Consider the following 20,231-nt stretch of genomic DNA (forward strand, 5'->3'; position numbering starts at 1 on the left):
CTTGATACATCTTTATTTGGAAATGTTAAACTGAAGTAAGAGCTGCTGGACAGGTACAGGGAGTGGGACATCACTTAGAACATGGTGCTCCAGCTTCCCTCCAGGGAACAGATGGAATTTCCCCCTCCCAATCCTTTGGAAATGGCACAGGAGCCTCCAAAATCTCAAGCCACTGGGCAAAGCCATCAGTCAGTGCTTGTCACCAAATGCAGTTTCACTGGTGCTCGAGGACGGAGCTGAGTTGCCAAGGATGTTGGGAGGAGCTGCCTCTTCCCAGAGCTGGGAACAAGATGGAATTACTGCGTGGCTTGGAGATGTGGATTTAATGGGCTTGGGGTGTGGATTCATGTATGGGCTTGGCTTTTGGCTCTTGGTGAGAAATCCAAACCAAAGATCCCTTTTCCCAGAACCTCACAATCCAGAGGGAATTAGAAATCCAAACCCAAGATCCCTTTTCCCAGAATCTCGCAATCCAGAGGCCGAGTTGCAGCCGATGTTCAGCTCAGGAATCACTTGACTTTGCTGACTCCAAGGTGTTAGGTGAGAAGATATTCCCATCATTCTGTATTTGTAATTATTCCCAGAATGTCCACGTGGAGTTTTCTTTCCTCCTTCCTGCCCTGCTCAGCTGAAAAGTGTTTTTGCAGATTCCAGTAAACAGGGAGTGAAGTTCCAGTTCAAACCCAGCAACATTCCTGGCACAGCGCTGGCGTTGCTGCTTCCCAGACAGAAACAAGTGGAGCAGCCAGGCTGCTTCTCCTCTGGAAGGGCTGGAAAATGATTTATGGAAACCTTGGGAAAGGAGTTGCCAGGGCCTGGAGCTGCTGATGGATGCCAGGCAAGATGTGGGGTGTCCACGTGGTGCTGCCTTGGGACAAATCCCCAATTCCTGCACATCCGTGGCTTTGGTTTTGGGAATGCTCAGCTGGAATTCATTCCCAGAAAAGCCCTGCAGGTTCTCAGACATTTGGAAGTTTTCTAAAACAAGCAAATGTAGCGCTTTCCCCAAAATTTGGAGATGTCTGATAAAAGTAGTGTCAACACAGGACAGGAAACAGGGTGGGTATGATGTTATTTGTGTCTCTGGGGTTTATATTTGTGTTTGTGAGGTTTATTTCTATTGGTGTGATTTATATTTCTATTTATGAGGTTTATATTTTGTTTAGACCAGTTGTGATGTGAATTCCTGGCCGATGAGTTCTGCCAGATGTGCTGGTTCTCCACAAACCCGGGAGAGAAACAAACCCCAAGAACTTTGCTGTATGATTTGAGGTTTTAGGCTGAAACCTTGGCCTAAAAGCAGCTGGGGGAGATTTTGCCTTAGAATTCCACAGCTTTGCTACTTATCCAGAAGCTCCTGGGGAGCTGCTGAACTGCTGTGAGTTTGTGAGCAGCCAGTTCCACCAGCCTGGTGCCTGGGAAGTGCCTGGTGCTCTATTCCAGCCCTGCAGAGCTGAGGCACAAAAAAGGTAAGGAGACAAAAGCAGAGGCCCAAAGTGCCAAATCCATCCTATTTTCTTGACTTAACTCCAAAAAAAAATATTTTAATCACCAGCTTCTTTAAGGAATTTTGGAATTTGACTCCCTGATTTCACACATCTGATGATGAGAAATGTTCTCTCCCAGTAGGAAAGAAAACACCAGGAGGGTGTGGAATGCTGCTTCCCCGAGTTTATTGGGTGCTGAGGGGAAAAGCTTCAGTCAGGAAATCAGATTTATTTGTGTAAAATGCTGGAATTTGTGAAGCTGACATCACCCAGCCTGAAAACATCCAGGGAAAGCTGTTGTGTGAAATCCTTGAATTGTTCCCAATTACAGCTCCAGGATTGTGAAGATCACCCCAGGTTAAACAGAACAGCCACCCCAGAGCCTCTGTTCCTCAGGAACGTGCTGTTCCTAGGATTTCATTTATCCTGCCACAAACCTGGCCGATGGGGAAAAAGGTGACTTTGGGACAGTTTGGCACATTGCAGTGAGCAGAGGTGGGACAGGGATGGATCTGCTGGGAACTCAGCTGGAGAATTTGGTGGCACAGGACAAAGCCATGACTTTGTGGTGGGACAGGACATGGCAGGAATGTCACAGGAGCTGTTCCCAAACATGGGGATTCATCCCCAAGGAGCCTCCCTGGCTCTGCAGGTCTGGTTTGATTCAAGGTGACAGAGAAGGTGGAAATTTGGGCTCCAACAGCAGCAGAAAGAAAACCCAGCCTCAACCCTGAGTGATGGCATTTGGTTTATTGGAGATGTGAGTTAAAAATCAGCATGATTGTAGCCCAAAACATGGCAAAAAATCAGCAGGCAAATCTCTCTTAGTGACAGATTAACGCTTTGCTCATGATTTTTATCCAAATATATTAATTTTGTTTACAAACTCTTAAGTAACAGTTAATGAGTGACATCAAATCAACTGCTGTATGTTCATCTGTGTATATATGGAGTAGCAGAGGGTTCAGGCAGAGCTGCAGAACTTGAATCTCGCTGTTGAAGAAGTGACAGGAATTGATTTTGGCACAGAACAATCAGTGAAACCACTCCCAATCACTGACTTGCACGGAAGGACGATCCCAGCTCCGGGTCTGTAGCACAAGGATTTGCTGAGGATCCATCTCCACAAAAGGAGGATTTCACTCAAAAGCTGGCTCCCTTCTCAGCTGAAGGCCCAGCAGCTGATCCTGACTCTGCCCCGGATCCCTGCTCTGCCCCGTGGCCCTCGGGAGCACAGAAATGTTTCACCTTCAGGGGCTGCCCGGGCAGCCACGTCAGGCGCATGTGGCAGGAGATGATTTCCTGGGGAAGGGAATTCAACACAGCTCTGACCACCCTGCTGCAGCCCAGCCCCTGCTGAATTCAACACAGCTCTGATCACCCTGCTGCAGCCCAGCCCCTGCTGAATTCAACACAGCTCTGATCACCCTGCTGCAGCCCAGCCCCTGCTGAATTCAACACAGCTCTGACCACCCTGCTGCAGCCCAGCCCCTGCTGAATTCAACACAGCTCTGATCACCCTGCTGCAGCCCAGCCCCTGCTGCACGAGGGCTTGTTCATGGCACTTCCTTACCTGGGTTGGCATTTCATGCAGGAGCACCGTGTAGTCAAACTCAACAAAATCATCTCTCCTCATCTGGGCAGGTGTAAAAAAAGGGAAGAATTATCAGAACACAGGTTTATATTGTTACAATTGAATGTCTGCTGTGATTTATTGGAGCTCAGGGAAGGAGATGAGCGGGGCCCTGTGGCTGTGGTTGCTGGCTGCAGTGAGATGGGTTTTGATTGTGGAAAGATGGAATTAGGAGCCCTTCCTGCATGGAATGTTTGAGGACACCAAGAGCTGTGTGGCCTTGCAGCCTGTCTGCACTGAAACCAGGTGCTAATTAATTGAATTTAACCCTCAATTACATCTAAGAATTGCATGAACCTCTCCTTCAGAGAGATGCTGAATAGCTGAGGAGCCAAAGCTGGACGCTGCCCGTGGATCCCAGCTGGCTGAGGGCTCTGGGAGTGCTGCTGGATGTGCTGCAGCCTTGGAGCTGCTGCCCAGCTGGGCTGGTGTCAGGTGTGAGCAGGGGGCTCTGCCCAGGGGCTCAGGAACTGCAGATCCAGTCAGGACAATCTTCCCAGCAAAACCTGGGAAAGTGCTCGTGCAGAGGAGGAGCTGCTGGTGAGGAGCAGGCCCTGGACCTGGGGAATCCCCTCAGAGGGGGCTCTGTGCTGCCCCTGTCCCTCCTGCCCCACTCACCCACTGCCTCACGGACTTCACTTGGGCCAGGAAGTATCCCAAGGTCTCCGTGGACTTTTCCCACATGATGGAGCTGCTGCCAGCTACAGCCAGAGCCCACAGTGGCTCCAGGGCAGGCTCGATGTTGCCATAGCTGTCTGCAAGGCAAGGAGAAAGAGAAAATAATATTAATTCTGGCTGGGCAGCAGCAGAATGATGAACCTCAGAGCAGTTTTGCCTGGCACAACACCGTTCTTGCACAGGGCTCCTCCCTCTGCTGTGTCACAGGGAGGGGGATGATGCTGAACCTGCAGACCCAGGGGAGTATAAAGAGTGGCACAGCTGACACTGCCAAGAGAGGGATCCCCATGAAGAGGTGAGAAACCCAAAAATCCACAGTAATCTGAGTCCTTACCCAGCTGGGAGAAAAGATGGGATTTTTCCAGGATGGAAAAATGGTGTTGGTCATCCTCAGTGAGTTTCCAACCACGGCTGGGGAGCTGTGTGGGTTTGGGCACTTGTTATTCCTGGAGGACAATCTGCATTGACTGGACTCAGAAATGGTGTGGAGCTGCTTTTAAACCCAAACCACCCTCACAGGATGGGGCTGAGTGCCAGTGGTAAATCCAGAGGGGCTCTGTTCTCCCCAGAATCCCTGGGGAGGTGGGACTGCTCTGACAGTGCTGCTGTCAGTAACGTGTCTCCTTTTCAAATGCTGGTGTCCTTCATGCCCTTTGAGATAAAGTGAAATACAGGTGAATATTTGGAGGAATATACCTGGAATGTTGTTTGCAGTTATTGGCTTGCTTTGGTGCCTGATCCTTTGGTAAAATTTGTTGTCCTCCTCCTGGATTTCCTTCTGGTCTTTGGTGTGGGAGCACTTGATGCTGACAACAGGACGAGACTTTTTCTTTGGAAAGAGCACTGTGGCCAGGCAGTTCCCAGCATCTTCCTGTCAAGGGAGAGTTTAAAACTGTTCTTTTAATCAAGATTTTATCTACCAGCAACTCACTCTTTGTATGGAGCTGTTCAGGGATTAGGAAAGTGTCAAGGAGGATTTTATTTGTCTTTTTTCCAGGAACGAGGTTAAAACCACAAGGCTAAAGGGATTTAACAGAAGGTTTTCATTAATGCTTGTCCTGCTTTCAGGGCACGACAATGCTCTAAGTCATCTTGGAAATATGTTTGTGAGAGCTCAAAAAACAACATTAATTGATAACAGGGACTTTGATTGTGCCAGCCTTGAAACAAAAATAATCTAAGGCTTCACGGTAAGTTCTGAAAATCATTTGAATTCCACAAAGTGTGTGTGAAGGAAGAGGGCAGTAAAACGCTGCTGACAGCTGGGGCAGAGCGAATGGAGGGGTGGAATTGGAAACACCATGGAGCTGCCAACTCCTGATTCCCATTTTGGGGGGTGGACAGCAGGAAAACGGGGACCTGAGGGGGGGAACAGGCCCCACACTGTCACATTGTCACCAGCTTGGGCCACTGCACAGTTCCACTCAGGCCTTTGGTGGCCTCCATGACTTGAGCAAGAATTCCCTTTGGGACTGAGGCCTGGGGATCACTCAGGTGAGCCCTGGAGCAAAGCCAGGCAGGGAGGAACAGCAAGGTCCTTCCATGGTGGCAGATCCATTTGGGACACACATGTCCCTGTTTGGGAGCTGCTGCAGTGGATTTGATGGCCAGGGTGAGGAGGAGCAGGAACTCACCCCAGTCCTGTAGTCCTCAGTGCTGAACTGCAGGTAATACTTGTGGCCAGACTCTGGGGTGTTCTGGAAGAGAGAAGATGGAGCCAGCAGTGGGATTAAAGCCTTGTGTGCTGCAAGGAGCTCTGAGGAGGGAGGGTCCTTCTGGATTCCCTGGTTTTGAGTGCAGCATCACTGAGTTTTAGTCCTTCTTGGTGTTTAAGTACAATTCTGGCTGTTTGCAGGTCCCAAAGCAAACCTCTGTGTTATTTATCTAACCCTGAGCCTTCCTGTTCTCAGCACACTTTTCCCAGGAAATGTCTAATGGTTCAAGGTGAGTGGGGTTTCATACCCACAGCAGATCCTCAGCTCACACTTGCCTGTGGCACCTGCAGAGCTGGGAAATGCAGGTAAACAATTGCTTCAGTCACTCTATTTTTATTAAAAATCCCCTCCTGCAGCTTTAGGATGAGGCAAGTCCAGTATGGAGCCAAATCTCACCATGAAGGAGGTGCAGGAAACAGAGAGGATGAGCTCAGACTTTCTGATAATTTCTTTCTTCTCTGCATCCTCCTTCTCCCCTTTGCCCTTTTTGTGTATTGCCTCAAACACTGTCCTCCAAGTGACAGTGGGACATGGGCAGGGTAGTGACAGTGACTTTCTGCAATGCAGGATCACCAAAGAAAGAGGGATTGCAGTGGAATTAGGTTTGGAAGGGTCTCACCTCGTGCAATAACCACATTGAAGTCTAAGATTCCAACTGCTGTAAAGCCAACTAAGAGATGTTATTGCCATGGTTTATACCACCCCTAACCTGATTAAATTTTTACAGTGACCCAGGATTGCTCCTGTGTACCATCAGTCCTGCAGGAGAGAGAAGCTGCAATACTCAGCAGGACTTTTAAAAGAGTGCAGAATTCTGTGTTTCTGGGGGTTTTGAAGCAGAGATTCCCTCCTGATTTGCAGCAACTCCCCACAGCACTGCTAGTAGCTACTACCATCCTACTACTGCTGCCTAGACAGCTTGCAAATGATGCCACACAGCTAAAACAAATATTTAATCTGGTGTGAACACCTGAGGCTTCCTGAGCTCACCGGGGAGAAGGGAGAAGCTCCATTTGGCACAAAATAATTGTACAAAAGTGTTTGTAGTCCAGAAGGGAAACTTTTATTTCCACTATTTTCCCCGCTCTCATCCCAAATGCTGTTGCCCAATCCCAGAGTGTGGGCTGAGCAGAGCTCAGGGATGTCTGGCAACCCCCAGGGAAGCAGCCAAAGATAAAAGTGTCCAAAAAGGGAAGAAAACAAGTGAGTAATTCATTTTTCCACTCAATATCTGGGTCACGGGATTCTTTTACTTCTGGGCTCCAAATTACTGTGACTTTCAAAACTGACAGATTTTTACTCCTGGGAAGGCCAAAACAGCAATTTCAGAGCAGCTTCACTGCAGGTCCCTGAGGAATCGGTTTCCAATCGGTTTCCAATCAGTTTCCAATCAGTTTCCATCAGTTTTCCCTTCCATCTGTCCCGCTCTGTTTCCCCAGCAGGATTTTCCCCTGGGATCAGTTTTTGCCTGGATCACTGGGCTGGGAGAAGGAGTCAGAGCTGCCCCTGCTTGGATTCTGCCTTTCCCACCCACCGTGGGGCTCTGGCTGCTGCACATTGATAGAACATTTCTAATTGATTGCTGGTATCAGGGAGCAGAGCTGTGGGGACAGAACATTTCTAATTAATTGATTGCTGGTATCAGGGAGCAGAGCTGTGGTGACAGAACATTTCTAATTGATTGCTGGTATCAGGGAGCAGAGCTGTGGTGCTGCTGTTGTGTCCAGCTGAGGCTGTGAAATGTCCATCTGGGTATTTGAAAACTGGATTTTCTAGCCCAATTTAAGCAAATGTTGCATGAGGCCACCTTTCCCTTTCCTCTTCACCTCCCTACTCCTGACTTAGGATTTCCAGGGCAGACTGGGACAGGGCACTGCTCCCCAAAGCTTCCCTTTAAATTCTGAGATTTTATCTGGCACAAACTAATGCTTCATTATCAAAAGTCCATTTTAAAGTGCAGGACAACAACTCCAGGAGCTGCTGTTTCCTAGAAGATCCTCACTCAAGAGAAAAGAAGGGACAACAAAAACCATCTGCATCCAACAGCAAAGTAAGGATTATTCCAGGTTTTGCATTTTGTTGCCAGGAAACAAAGTCTCATTTTACCTAAACTTGAAAGATCTTTCCCATCTAAGAGAGTTCCCTGTTTCCAATTACCAGTTTCACCAGCTCGTGGGCTAATAAAGTTAGTATTAAATTACTGTGCTCATTATTAAATTCCACTAAAAATTATCCTGATTTTATGGCATCCAGTAATAGAGTAACCAATAGGAAATTAGCCCACTTTCAAAAACAATTAAATACCAGACAAACCTAAAAAATACCCAAATCCCAATATTTTTGTCCCTTGCCTTTATGTAATACAGCCAATTCCTTGCAGGAAATGCTTTTCATTTTTTTCCAGGGGAGGACAGGAAAGAAGGAAGTGCCCACTTTTCATGCATTTCTCCTCTTGTTTTCACAGAGTATGCAAAAAAAAGGGGGGAGGAAATAAACTGCAGAGAGTGGTTCCAGGGAGCTCCTACAGCAGCCAGCCCTGAGGAAATAAGGAGCAATTTCACTTCTCTATAATGAGGCAGTTATTTTCCTCCCTGTATGAGGAGGCAGGTGGCTGATGGAGGGGGAAAAACCCCTTTCCCTCCCCACAAATATTCACTTATTCTTCAGCCAGGCACAGGTGTTTATATAAGGAAATGTTCACATGTAGACATATGCAAAGTGCCCAGGAAATACAGAAGGAGCATGGATACTTTTGGAGAGTATAAAATAACAGAGAATCCCTGTCATAGGTGTTTGTAGCAATTTCACAGGAAAACTTCAGTATCCCAGGAGCACCTCCATGCTCAGCACCCAATAATCTCTCTAACACAGGGGCTGCATTAATTAATGCATCCCAGATATTCCTGGTTGGTTTGGAACATCTTTTTGGAAAGGGGAGATTTAACACTACACTTTCTTACTCAGTTTTAGGAGCTGCACAGGACAAGTAGTGGAAGATCTCCAGATCCTGGAAAGGATCCAGTGGAATCCAGTGCTGCCTTTGGCACCTGACACTGGGAACCCAGAACAAGCAGCCCTTGCTCTCAGGAGCTGCCCTAGGATGCAGAATTTGTTGTTCTGGGAACCCAGAACAAGCAGCCCTTGCTCTCAGGAGCTGCCCAGCAGAATCCAGGATCCCAAATTTGTTGATTTGGGAACCCAGAACAAGCAGCCCTTGCTCTCAGGAGCTGCCCAGCAGAATCCAGAATCCCAAATTTGTTGATTTGGGAACCCAGAACAAGCAGCCCTTGCTCTCAGGAGCTGCCCAGCAGCAGGAGCACAGGGCTGGATTTAAATCCCATCCCTCGGCTCTCCAGGAAGAGGATGCATTCCTTCCAGGATCTACAGCCCGGGACAAACATTCCCCAGAAGTTTTTGCCTGATCCTGTACTTTCAGAAAGTGAATAAGCTGTAAAAAAACCCCAGACCTGGAGGAGGAGAAGGGCTGCACCCCAGTACCACCTCGAGCATCCCCGGTAAGCTCCCCATGACGGGAAGGCTCTGTCCCCGTAGCTGCTCCTCTCTGGGACTCCTGTCCCATTCTGCCACCTCAATTCCAGGTGATTTTTGGAAGATTAAGGTTTATTTTCTGGTGGGAACTGCACCGCCTTTAGACGAAGCTCGTGGTATGAGGGAGGGACTACAGGACAGCAGCTCCTGAGGAGAGCCAGGGGTCCCTGAGGGATGAGGCTGTGGGACAGCGGTCCCTGAGGAGAGTCGGGTGTCCCTGACGAAGGGGAGAGGGGACAGCGGTCCCTGAGGAGAGTCGGGTGTCCCTGAGGAAGGGGAGGAGGGACAGCGGTCCCTGCGGGGACCCGGGTGTTCCTGAGGAAGGGGAGATGGACAGCGGTCCCCGCGGGGACCCGGCTATGCCCGAGGATGGGGCAGCGGCTCCTGAGGGACGCGGGAAGGCGCCCGGTGCCCTGCGTGGGAACGCGCTAATCTCAGTTACATACAGCAGTACGAATGTAATAATTAATTACACGCTGTTAATTACACTTCCCCGGCGCCCCTTTACACCCCGCCGGCTCCCCGCTTACCTTCAGCGTAGCCTTGCGGACCTGCCCGAGCGCCCGGAGCCCGCCGAGGGATCCCGCCTGGAAGTTGCGGTACTGCAGGGCCACCCGCGCCGCCGCCGCGGCCGAGCGGCTGCCGGGCTCCAGCTGCTGCACGGCGAGGCTGCCCCGGGGCAAGGCGAGCGCCAGGAGCAGCAGCAAGGCGGGCGGTGAGGCACGGAGCCCGGGCAGGGCGCGGAGCCCCGGCATGGTGCGGGCAGCGGCGGGCACTGGGGCGGGCTCGGCCCCGCTCCCGTACAAATAGCGGGGCCCGGCCCGCTGCTCCCGCCCGCCCTCCGCCCGCTGCCAGCGCCCGCCGGAGGGCCCGGCCCGGCGGCGACTCCCCTTCCCTCAGCCCTCCCACCCCGGAGCCCCGCGGGCTGGGGGGAACCGGGGGCTTGGGGGTAGCCGGGACCTTCTGGGAACCAGGAGGGTTGAAGGTGCTGGGGGGACTTGAGAGGGACCGGGGTATTGAGGGGAGCCAGGGGGGTTTGAGGGAGTCTGAGACTTCCAAGGGAAGCCGGGGAATTTGAGGGCGTCTGAGGTTTCTGAGGGGAGCCGCCTGAATTTGAGGGGTGTCAGCACTGAGGGGAGCCTGGGAGGTTTGAGGGGGTCTGAGACTTCTGAGGGGAGTTAGAGGAATTTAAGGGGTGTCAGTACTGAGGGGAGCCTGGGGCACTTGATGGGGACCAGGGGTTCTGAGAGGAACCAGGAGGATTTGAGGGGGACTGAGGACTTGGAGGGCAGCCAGGGGGACCAGGGGTTTTAAGGGGAGCCAAAGGGCATTGAGGGGAGCCAGAGGAGTTTGAGAGGTATCAGGGGAGGTCGGAGGGATTTGAGGGGCCCTAATGGAAGCCAAGAGGACTCAGGGGGGATCAGGGGATCTGAGAGGAGGTGAGGGGGACAGGGGGTACTCAAGGAGGGCTGGGAGCCAGGGGGACCTGAAAAATACTGGAACTGGAGCAGGACCAGGGGTTCTGAGGGCAGCCAGGGGCACTGACAGTCACAGGATTTGTCTGAAGGGAGCCTGCAGCTCGAGCCAGATGTGCAATCCTGACACAGATCAGAGCACACACAGGTAATGGTTGCAAAAACACACTTAGCTCCTTCTCAGTGTTACCACAACTCAACACCTCCCAAAAGTCCAGAGCCTTACTCAGACCATGGCACACTTTGCCTGGGACACAGCTGAAACATTCCAAATACAATGCACAAGAAGCATTCATCTCTGGGATAAATCTCACTTAGTGAAGTTTTTGGAACCAGTACAGTCATGTCTTGGTAACGTGAAGAAAATCAACAGAGAGAGCAGCCAGATTCCCTTAAAATGATGTTTGGGATACAAGTGGGCTTGTTGCCTTGCTCCTCCTGGAAGCATCTCCTTTGGAGAGACTGAATGTGGTAAAATGTAAAAGGCTGCAGCACTTCCTGTGTTAAAAAAGCTGATTTTTAATGACCTGCTCTATTACCATCCCAGCAGACGGGGGTTTGTATGTGCAGCTGGGAATCTATTTTTGTGCTCTGCATGAGTATTGGGGCAGGTTTCAGGGTTGGGACCTCAGAGAAGTAAATCAAAACTAAATCAAAACTCTGCTTAAGTACTCAAACTGTCTCCTGTGGAGCTTAAAGTCTCTTTTTATTACTGGAATGCTTTTTCACAGAACTGGAAGTTTAGTGTTTCTGAGGCTTTCCTAAGTGAGGGCAAGAGTTATTACAGTAAAGGTATAATATCATTCTTTATTACAGCTTTTTATACCACCCAGCTAACCTTCCTGAATTTGTTTATTATGATTTTCCCTGCTGAAACAGATTCTGTAATTAACGGTTCGTATCTTTTCATGCCAGGCTGGAGGGGGCTTGGAACAACCTGGACTAGTGGAAGGTGTCCCTGCTTGGTGCCAAGGCTAGCTGAAGGACGATTTTTTCCTTATTGGGACACATGCCACGTTTGTCTCCGATATTTTTCTGGAAGAAACCAACATTTTCTCGTTTATCCCCGCAGAGGTGGCAGCGCTGATGCCCCGTTCAGGCCGGAATCCCGAGGCTGCCTGCCCTCCTGGCGCTGGGAGGGGTCGGGCAGTGCCATTCGTGTCCCGCTGTCCCCTTCCTGCCCTTCCTGCAGCGCGCTGGGTGTGGGACGAGCGCCGAGGATCCCGTGGGAGCGCAGGAAGCGCCGATCAGGGACAGGCGAGCGGGGATGGCCCGTGAGGAACCTTTGGCGCAGGATGTCGGCAGGGTGCGGTGGGGTGGGAGCGGCTGCTCCTGCTCCCGCTGCCCAGGGAAGGAGGTAAACCCACCCAGCGTGGGGGTTTCACACTCACAGCCTCGGCGCCTTCCATGCTGGGGGAGTTTGATAAACAGAGGTAAAAGCCTCTAAGGTTTGTCACAAGGAGCCTGCCAGGCTCAGAGCCGAGCCCTGGGCCCCCATCCCTGACTCTGGATGCGCTTCCTTCCCCCTCGCCCTCTCCTTTTCCTGCTGTCCCAGTGACAGGGCAGTTCCCTTCCTCCCGAGGGCAGCCCGGGGACTGTGAGTAACCCAGAGTGACAAGGACACTGAGCCCTGTGACACAGCAGGGACAATCCCAGCGCAGTTTCCTACCCTGCCGCAGAGATCATGCTGCCGTAATCTGCCCTTCATCTGAATTTACAAAACAGTTTGACTTGGGAAAAACAAAAGTTCATGTGCTGAACAGGTCCAGGTCAAGGCTGGGGCATGTTTGTAAATGTGTACAAGCGCAAGATTTTGTGCCTCCACAACATTTAGGAAATGTATTTCCTTTGAGTTCTGAAGGTTTTGGACCCTCAAAAGCTGGAAGTGCAGCCTCCAAGAGCCAAGGTTGCTGCAGGCTCTTTGGTGAAATGAAGCTGTGCCGTGTGTCAGAGCTGAACCCGAGGAGCTGAGGTGAATTACCTGCCCTGGGGGGATGCATCCACTGCTGGAGTGAGTCCCGAGGATGGTCAGAGGCACGGAGCAGCTGTGCTGGGAGGAAAGGCTGGAGAGTTGGGATTGCTGAGCCTGGAGAAGCCTTGGGGTGACCTCACTGAGGCCTCATCTGAAGGGGCTACAAGAAGGATGGAGTGGGACTATTTCCAAGGGATGGAGGGACAGGACACAGGGAATGGCTCCCACTGCCAGAGGGCAGGGATGGGTGGGAGACTGGGAAGGAATTCCTGGCTGGCAAGGTGGGCAGGCCCTGGCACAGGGTGCCCAGGTCCAGCTGCCCCTGGAACCCTGGCAGTGCCCAAGGCCAGGCTGGACACTGGGGCTGGGAGCACTTGGGACACTGGGAGGTGTCCCTGCCATGGCAGGGGTGGGGCTGGATGGGCTTTAAGGTCCTTCCAACCCACACCATTCCATGATTCCATGATTGTGTGTTTTGTGCTTAATTAGAATGTGGTGCAGGGGGGTTTGTCCTTGGCAGTATTTTCCCCTCTCATCCCACATCATTTGCTGCAGCCCAAGGAGGGCAGAGCTGGTGCCAGCTCCATCTCACAGAGCTCTCTCCCCGTCCCCTTCTCCACCCCTGTAGGAGCCAGGACATTCTGGGAAGCTCCCAAGGTTTGCATCACACTTCTGCCACAGCTGACTTGGACCCTGTGGAACTGGAAGCAAGGCTTGGTGAAGGCAGGGGCTCTGAAAAGCATTCTGAGGTTTGCATTTTCCTTTTTCATACATCAAGTGCTTGTTTAGTGCCAGTTATCCCTAATTAGTTTCATATTTGGAGGCGATTTCTATATCCCCTGTATACACCAGACCTCACTGGCTCACAATCATTACCAGCTGTCTGTAATTTAATACAGTGAATTTGGACAAAACTCACTTTATTTGGTTGTGCAACTTTTCCAGTTTTAACTTCACCATCTTGTTGTAGTTATGAACAAGTTCTGTTACTTGATTTTAACTGATTTGGGATTTAGTCTCAATAATTAATCCCAAGAATTTGTTTTTAATGACTCTCCAAATATTTTGCTGGCTAAACCATGAATTGGTCACCTTCTAATGCATTGCTGGACTGACCTTACCTATAGGAATAAAATATGGGTATTGGTTTAGTGAGGCTCATTTTTTCCAGAAAAATTTGGGTTTGAAGGCTTCTGATTATTTTAAAATCACAAATAGAATTTTTTTTTTAAAAGAAATATTTGTATTTTGTGTCAGCAGTTCTGTCACTCCAGGCCCTTGCAAATTGTCCATCTTTCCTGTAGCTCCTTTCAGGTACTGGAAGGCCATAATTAGGTGACCCCAGCACTTGACTTTTAAGGGACAATATTTAAGTCGGCCAGGAAGGTCTGGTAAGGCCTTCTGGTCAAAACCAAGCTCATTGATGCTGTTTGCATTATTTTGTGTGTTTTTATGTTGGGTTTAAAATGTGTGCCAAGGTCCTGCACATCTGAAATGGCACCAGGAAGTTTCTGAGCTCTCTTAGCTGCTGTTCCCACTTTTCCAGTGAGCTATCCATCAGCACTTCTGCTGCTGTTGTTGGAGGCCCCTCCAGCCTGAAGGTTCATGGTGTGAAGTCACCTTTAGTGCCCCATTTCATTCAGTTTGGGGTTTTTACTGTCTCAAACCAATACTTCTGCAGTGTCAGACATTCCCACACAGAAAAATCCCCTGGTGAACCCAGTGAAACAGAGAAGCACAGAAACTCCAAGCACGTCAGCATTTACAGGATCCTCTTTTACTGCACTTCCCCAAAAGTTGTTTTGCAAGGAAATTGGAATGAATCTGCCATGACTTTACCCAGGAAAGTGAGAGGACATGGATTATAAACAGGGAGTCAATCATTGCAGATGATCACCGTGGTACTGACGTTGGAGAGACACAGAACATTGGCAAACCTCTCTGGGATAATTGCCTCTGAATCCTGGAGCTGTTCTGGAACAGAGAAACCTTTCCAGACAAACAAATCCCTTCCATGCCCAGTGAGCTGCCATCACCCAGGGCCAGGAATAAACATGGGCAGTAAATAATCCCTGTTAATAACCTGAAATTACCGTGTTGCCTTGTGAAACTGTAACAAAAGCGTGTGGGATCATGCTCAGGCCTGTTTAAAAACAAACATAATTAAAGCAGCCCTTTGGAGCTGAGCTGCTGAGGGGAATATTTGCTTTTTGGAGTGCTTGCTGGCTGTCACAGGGGAGCTCAGCTGGGATGTTTGGTTGGTGGACAGCTCTTGCAGCACTTCTGCCTCTCCAGAGATGTTTGGGCAGATCCCTAAAAGATGGGAATCTGCAATGAAGCCTCTACAGCACTGCCCAGGTGGAATTCCTGGCAGATGATGGATGTGGAGGCACAACCCCTCACCCCACAAAACTTTAATTTGTTTGAGGCTAACATTTACTTACCTGATAGCAATAAAAATCCCCTTGTAATGCTGACTTTGTGACACTGATTCTGTAAAGATTCAGTGCACACCCCTGTGAAAGGGTTGCAACAGCACAATAACTTGGGAGGTGTTTGGTTGCACAATGTTTGGAGAAGGCATTAAATATTTGCGCAACAAGGGGGTGATGCCTCAGGGATGTTTGGAACAAGGTGAGGACAGCAGAGGGATTCTCACCAAAATTCCCCAGCACTGTCTCAGCAGCCACCCCTCTCTGCAAGGTGACAGTGGCCCCTCAGAGCAAGGAATTTTCCATGTCCTGCTCCTGGTCCCCTCTCTGTGCCCCTTTCCAGGAGCTGGGGATGCTGAGCTCCGAGGTTCCTTTCATCAAAACCCAGAAGGGACAGAAACCCCTGTGGGGACAGCCCTGCACTGTCACTGCTCTGGGCACACCCCAAAGGTGATCCCAACATTATTGATTTCATAATTGTTAACATCTCTTAGACAAAATACAACACAAAAAATTCCTCGTTGAGACTTTCCTTGAGGAGCTGGGGATGTTATTTAGAGTGGAAAACATTTATTGTTAATTCTGCTATAACAAGAATTTGTGTTGCAGGGAGATTAATTAACTTAAATGAGGTGTTTTATCTTCACATACAAATTTTGTATTTAGGCTTTTTAAAGGTTTGCTCAAAGTTAAACACTTAAGCCTGTATTTATGTCAGTAGATGCATAAATTACTCATGGAATTATTCATTGAACTTGATGATGTTGGCGATCTTTTCCAGCCTTAATGATTCTGGGATTCTATTATCCAATTTTCAGCTCACCCTATAAAGTGTGTGGTGACAGTTTGCAGGTTTTTAATTTTACTCTTCTGCAGGATTTCCAGTAACCAGGTGATTGAAGCAGACTGAGCACCCTGACAGCAGAAAAGGCAGGTTGGTCTTCAGAAACCCCTACAATTATTTCACAGAACAAATCAAAATCCACATTGTGATTTGTCTGTATTGCAAAGTTCTTATTTGGTTATTGTAGGCACCACTCCTGGGACTTAAAAATCAACCACGATTGCATTTTAGTCTGAGTATTAGATGGACATGGAATTAAAACAGAGCAGCAGTGTCCAGTTCTTTAAGTAATTAATGTATATAAAATCTCATTTCCATACTGATGCATGGTTTGGTTTCTCTCATCTCACATTGGTCAGTGAATTATCTCACAATAATCTCGTTTTCTTGGTTGTGATTAGCAATAACTCCTCCTTTGTTCTGTTCTGCATCACTGTGTGTTCCCAGAACTTCTAAGAAAAGGATCTTTTTCCCTGGATTAGTCACGGTGTTTGGACAAACATGGCCTTGTTTCCTCAAGAAATGTATCAGCACCACTGTGTTTATTTCTCCACAGCCTTAACCAGCAGGAGGATGGGGGAGCCCAGCTGAATATTTGGATGTAAAAATCTGGTGAAATCTCAGCTTTTCCAAAGCTCAGTGTGGGCAGTGTGGTGCTTTTCATGAGTGTGGAGTGCCTGGCCAGTGTTGATCCTGTACAAGCTCCAAGGGAAGGGTGAGAGCTGTGAGCTCAGTGCGGTTTGATCCATCCAGCAGCTGCCCAAAGGCCTTCCAGACATGCCAGGCTCCAGGAGCAGCTTGTGGAGAGCAGCAGAGGGACCCAGCAGCTCCATCCCCCTTGGAGGCACTCCAAGGAGAAAGCTCTTCCCCTCTGATCCCTGGGAAAGAAAGGGAGGGAGCTGGGGTGGTCTGGCAGAGCTCCCCCACCCCACCAACAGCCCCATCCCAGAGAGGAGTGACAGGGCTGTGCTCACCATGCCCTCTGCTCCACTGAGGGATGCACCAGAAATGCTGCCAGGGGCACTCAGGTTTGCTGGTTTTCCTGTAAAGTGAGAGTTTTCAGGAGAGACAGCAAATGAAATTGGGAACAGTTCATGTCTCAATGTCTATTTAATGTCTAAAAGGTGGTTCTGGCTTGGAAAATGGGCCTTTGGTACCATCAAATGTTCACAGAATTATGGAACTCCAGACTGGATGGGTTGGAAGGGGCCTTAAATCTCTCATTCCCAGCCCCTGCCATGGCAGGGACACCTCCCACTGTCCCAGGTGCTCCAGCCTGGCCTTGGCACTGCCAGGGATCCAGGGGCAGCCACAGCTGCTCTGGGAATCCCAGCCCAGCCCCTCCCCACCCTCCCAGGGAGGGATTTCGGTTATAAAACCATGTCCACGATGGGTTTGTTAATTTTTTTTCCAAAGGAAAAAATGCCTTCAGACTTGTAGAATTTTATTCTTCCAGGTATTGGTGTTACAGAGTGTGCTGAACTATTTGTATGGATGAAATTGATGAAATTATCCCAGATTAAATAATTTGCTGCCAGTTAAGACCTTGGTGCTATAATTTTTTATTAAATATAGATCTCTTCAAATTGGTGACGTGTTGACAAACACCACAGTGCCACATCTATATAAATTACAAATCAATATATATATGTATTTAATGAGAGAGGTGTAACCCATGATTGATGTGATTTTGTGGCTGAATCTCTGATATCATCCACCTTTCCCTCTGAAAGGATTTTTAATTGAGTGTTTAATTGTCCAAACAAATAGAGAAAGTTTAGGGGAAATTCTTACATAGAGGAAAAAGGGAGAACTTTCCCTTATTTCTGTGCAAGCCTTTGCAGAGTTTCCCTGCAGAAAGCTCCAACCTGTGTTGACATTTTGGTTTCCTTCTTTCCCTCATCCTGGCTGCCCTCGGTTCCAGAGGAGAACAATGGAGGGGAGTGAGTGCTGAGGGTATTTCCAGCACAATGATGGGAAATGCTCCATCAGCACAGAGCCCTTCTCCCTGCCCTGGTGGATCCTCTGCTCCAGAGCCTCTTCCCCAGGGGAATGGTGACCATGGAAAACTCCTGGATTGCAGGGGCACCGTTGGGAGGCACAGGGAACCTCAGGATCCTTTCCTGCTGCATTCACAAGGTGCTACTGGGGGACTTACACTGACTCTAACAGCTCCAAAGGTCAGAGATTTATTGTTAATGAATGGTTTTTCCAGCCTTCTTAACTCTAATGATCAGCTTTCCATATTTGTAGTGATGGCAGGGTTTCAGAGGTACTTCATTTATACCTAAATGTGATTCAGGTTTGATTTGCCATTTCTTAGCCAGACTCTTCAAAGGGAGGGGAGTGATGTTAATATTTCACATGGCTGGAGAGGAAATGCCCGGCAGTCCCAGGGGAAGAGTCACAGCACCTGTGCTGAACTCACCCAGAGTTTTGGCAGGAATGATCTCATTGCTCATTGTGAGTGGAACAGAAAACAATTCTGACACAGAGCAAGAGAAGCCTGGCTCAGGAGGTGCCATCACTGCAGTCTGAGAAGGTTTCAATGAGCTGGAGGAGGTAACAGAAATAGGTCGTGTGTTAAAAGAAATGTCAGGGATGGAAGATCAATACCAAAATCAAACCAAATCAATTCTTCCTTCTTTTATTTTTGCTGTGTTTCCATCTTTCCATTTGCTGTGTTTCCTTTCCAAAGCAAGGAAGGGGCAGGAGTTTAGGAGAGTCTGGTTCAGGTCAGTCTTGCTCATAAAGCAATTTGGGTTTCCCTGGTCAATTTATTTAATTAACTAAAAATGCAGAATTTGAGAAGCTGTTGGATAGTTGTGCATTTTTCTGCAGTTGGCTGCAGGAGATTTTTCTCAGACTATTGCCTGAAGGTTGGGGGTGTCCAGCTTGGAGAAGAGAAAGATCTGGGGAGATTTAATTGGGGATTTAACTGGGGATTCCAGGACCTAAAGGGAGCCTGAAAGAGCTGGAGAGGGACCTTGGACAGGGACCTGGAGTGCCAGGACAAGGGGGAATGGCTTTAAACTAAGGAGGAGAGAATTAGATGGGATCTTGGGAAGGGATTCCTCCCTCTGAGGGTGGGGCTGGGCTGGGATTCCCAGAGCAGCTGTGGCTGCCCCTGGATCCCTGGCAGTGCCCAAGGCCAGGCTGGGCACTGGGACAGTGGGAGGTGTCCCTGCCATGGCAGGGTGGGGCTGGAGGAGCTTTAAGGCCCTTCCATCCCAAAGCACTCCATGATTCCCACCCAAAGAGAGCCTGGTTATGGAGCCAGCAGTGACTGGGGGCTAAAGCACCTTCCCAGCTGTTGATCTGAACAGGAATTGCAGACATTTTATCTGTTTTTTCTTGCTTATCCCTTAGCTGAGAGGTGATGGGAACAACCACAGGAGCATCCCCAAGCCCTGGGGGGGGACACTTTGGGAGTGGGACACTTTGGGAAGGGGACACTTTGGGAATGGGACACTTTGGGAGTGGCACTTTAATACCCATTATTGGCTTTGAGGCTTATCCTGAGCCAACAGAACCAACAATAAATTGTCACTTGAGGGCCAGCATTTAGTGCCAGCTCAGAGAAATGCAGGATGGCTGTGGCAGGTATTAAACACCCTGAATAAACCCTGCAGGAGGATCCCAGGGTAACAATGCCTGCTTGCCAAATCTGTTTGCAGAGTGCACAAAGCAACCAGGAGAGCAGCAGCAGCACAAAGGTTTCCTTGCAGATCCACCACAGGTTGCTGTGTCAGCAGAGTTGTTTGCTGGTGCTTTTCTTCCAGCCCCAAAGTGGGACTGGGCCAGGCACTGCCTCCATGGGGACTGGGATGCTGTGGCTGTAGGACAGACCCCCAGCCAAGGCCCCAGGGAGCCAGTTGTGCTGTGTGGAACTCATTTCTTTTTCCTCATTTCCTTGAAGAAGGCTGTGGAGGGCAGTGACTCATCCAGGCACTCTTCCCAATCCCGAGGGATTTGTGTTTGTTTCCCATTTCCTGGAAGCACTCGGTGTTTGGGGAAGGTTGCTGGGCCACAGGGGAGGAGCTGCTGGACACCACCCACAGCCACTCTCAGGCATTTTCTGCTGGGTGCAACTCCCTGAGAATCCCAGTCCTCCAGCCTGGTAGGGAAATCACTTTTCCTCTGGGGCACACAGGGTGTGAGGCTGGCTCTGGGAAATATTCCCCGGGAAGGAAGGCTGGGAATGTGCTGACAGCAGCACTGCTCTTTCAGGTGTCACTGTAAGAGGCTTATGGAAAGCTCCAGTTGTGCTTGGTGAGCAGAAAGTGCAGGAAAATGGGCTGGGAATGTGAGGAGTAGAAGCTGAAATGATGTTGGGACAGCTCGGGCTGGAGGCAGGAATGCTCAGCAGGGAAGGAACAGGCAGCCTTAAAAGGAAAACTTAACATGTGAATTCTAGACAAAAAAATTATACAAAGCTGATGAATT

General features: G+C 49.4%; 1 protein-coding gene across 1 annotated transcript; it reads right to left on the reverse strand.

Annotated features, from left to right (window-relative positions):
* Positions 1-2,222: 2,222 nt before the first annotated feature.
* Positions 2,223-9,848, reverse strand: RARRES1 (retinoic acid receptor responder 1). Its single transcript, XM_059478865.1, has 6 exons — positions 9,593-9,848; positions 5,433-5,495; positions 4,495-4,669; positions 3,739-3,875; positions 3,061-3,123; positions 2,223-2,789 (listed from the first exon to the last, which is right to left on the reverse strand). The coding sequence occupies exons 1-6, from the start codon at positions 9,815-9,817 to the stop codon at positions 2,631-2,633; spliced, it is 822 nt and encodes a 273-aa protein (XP_059334848.1). The 5' UTR covers positions 9,818-9,848; the 3' UTR covers positions 2,223-2,630.
* Between the last annotated feature and the right edge of the window lie 10,383 nt (positions 9,849-20,231).

The sequence above is a fragment of the Ammospiza nelsoni genome, chromosome 10 (assembly GCF_027579445.1).
Source record: "Ammospiza nelsoni isolate bAmmNel1 chromosome 10, bAmmNel1.pri, whole genome shotgun sequence".
NCBI lineage: Eukaryota > Metazoa > Chordata > Aves > Passeriformes > Passerellidae > Ammospiza > Ammospiza nelsoni.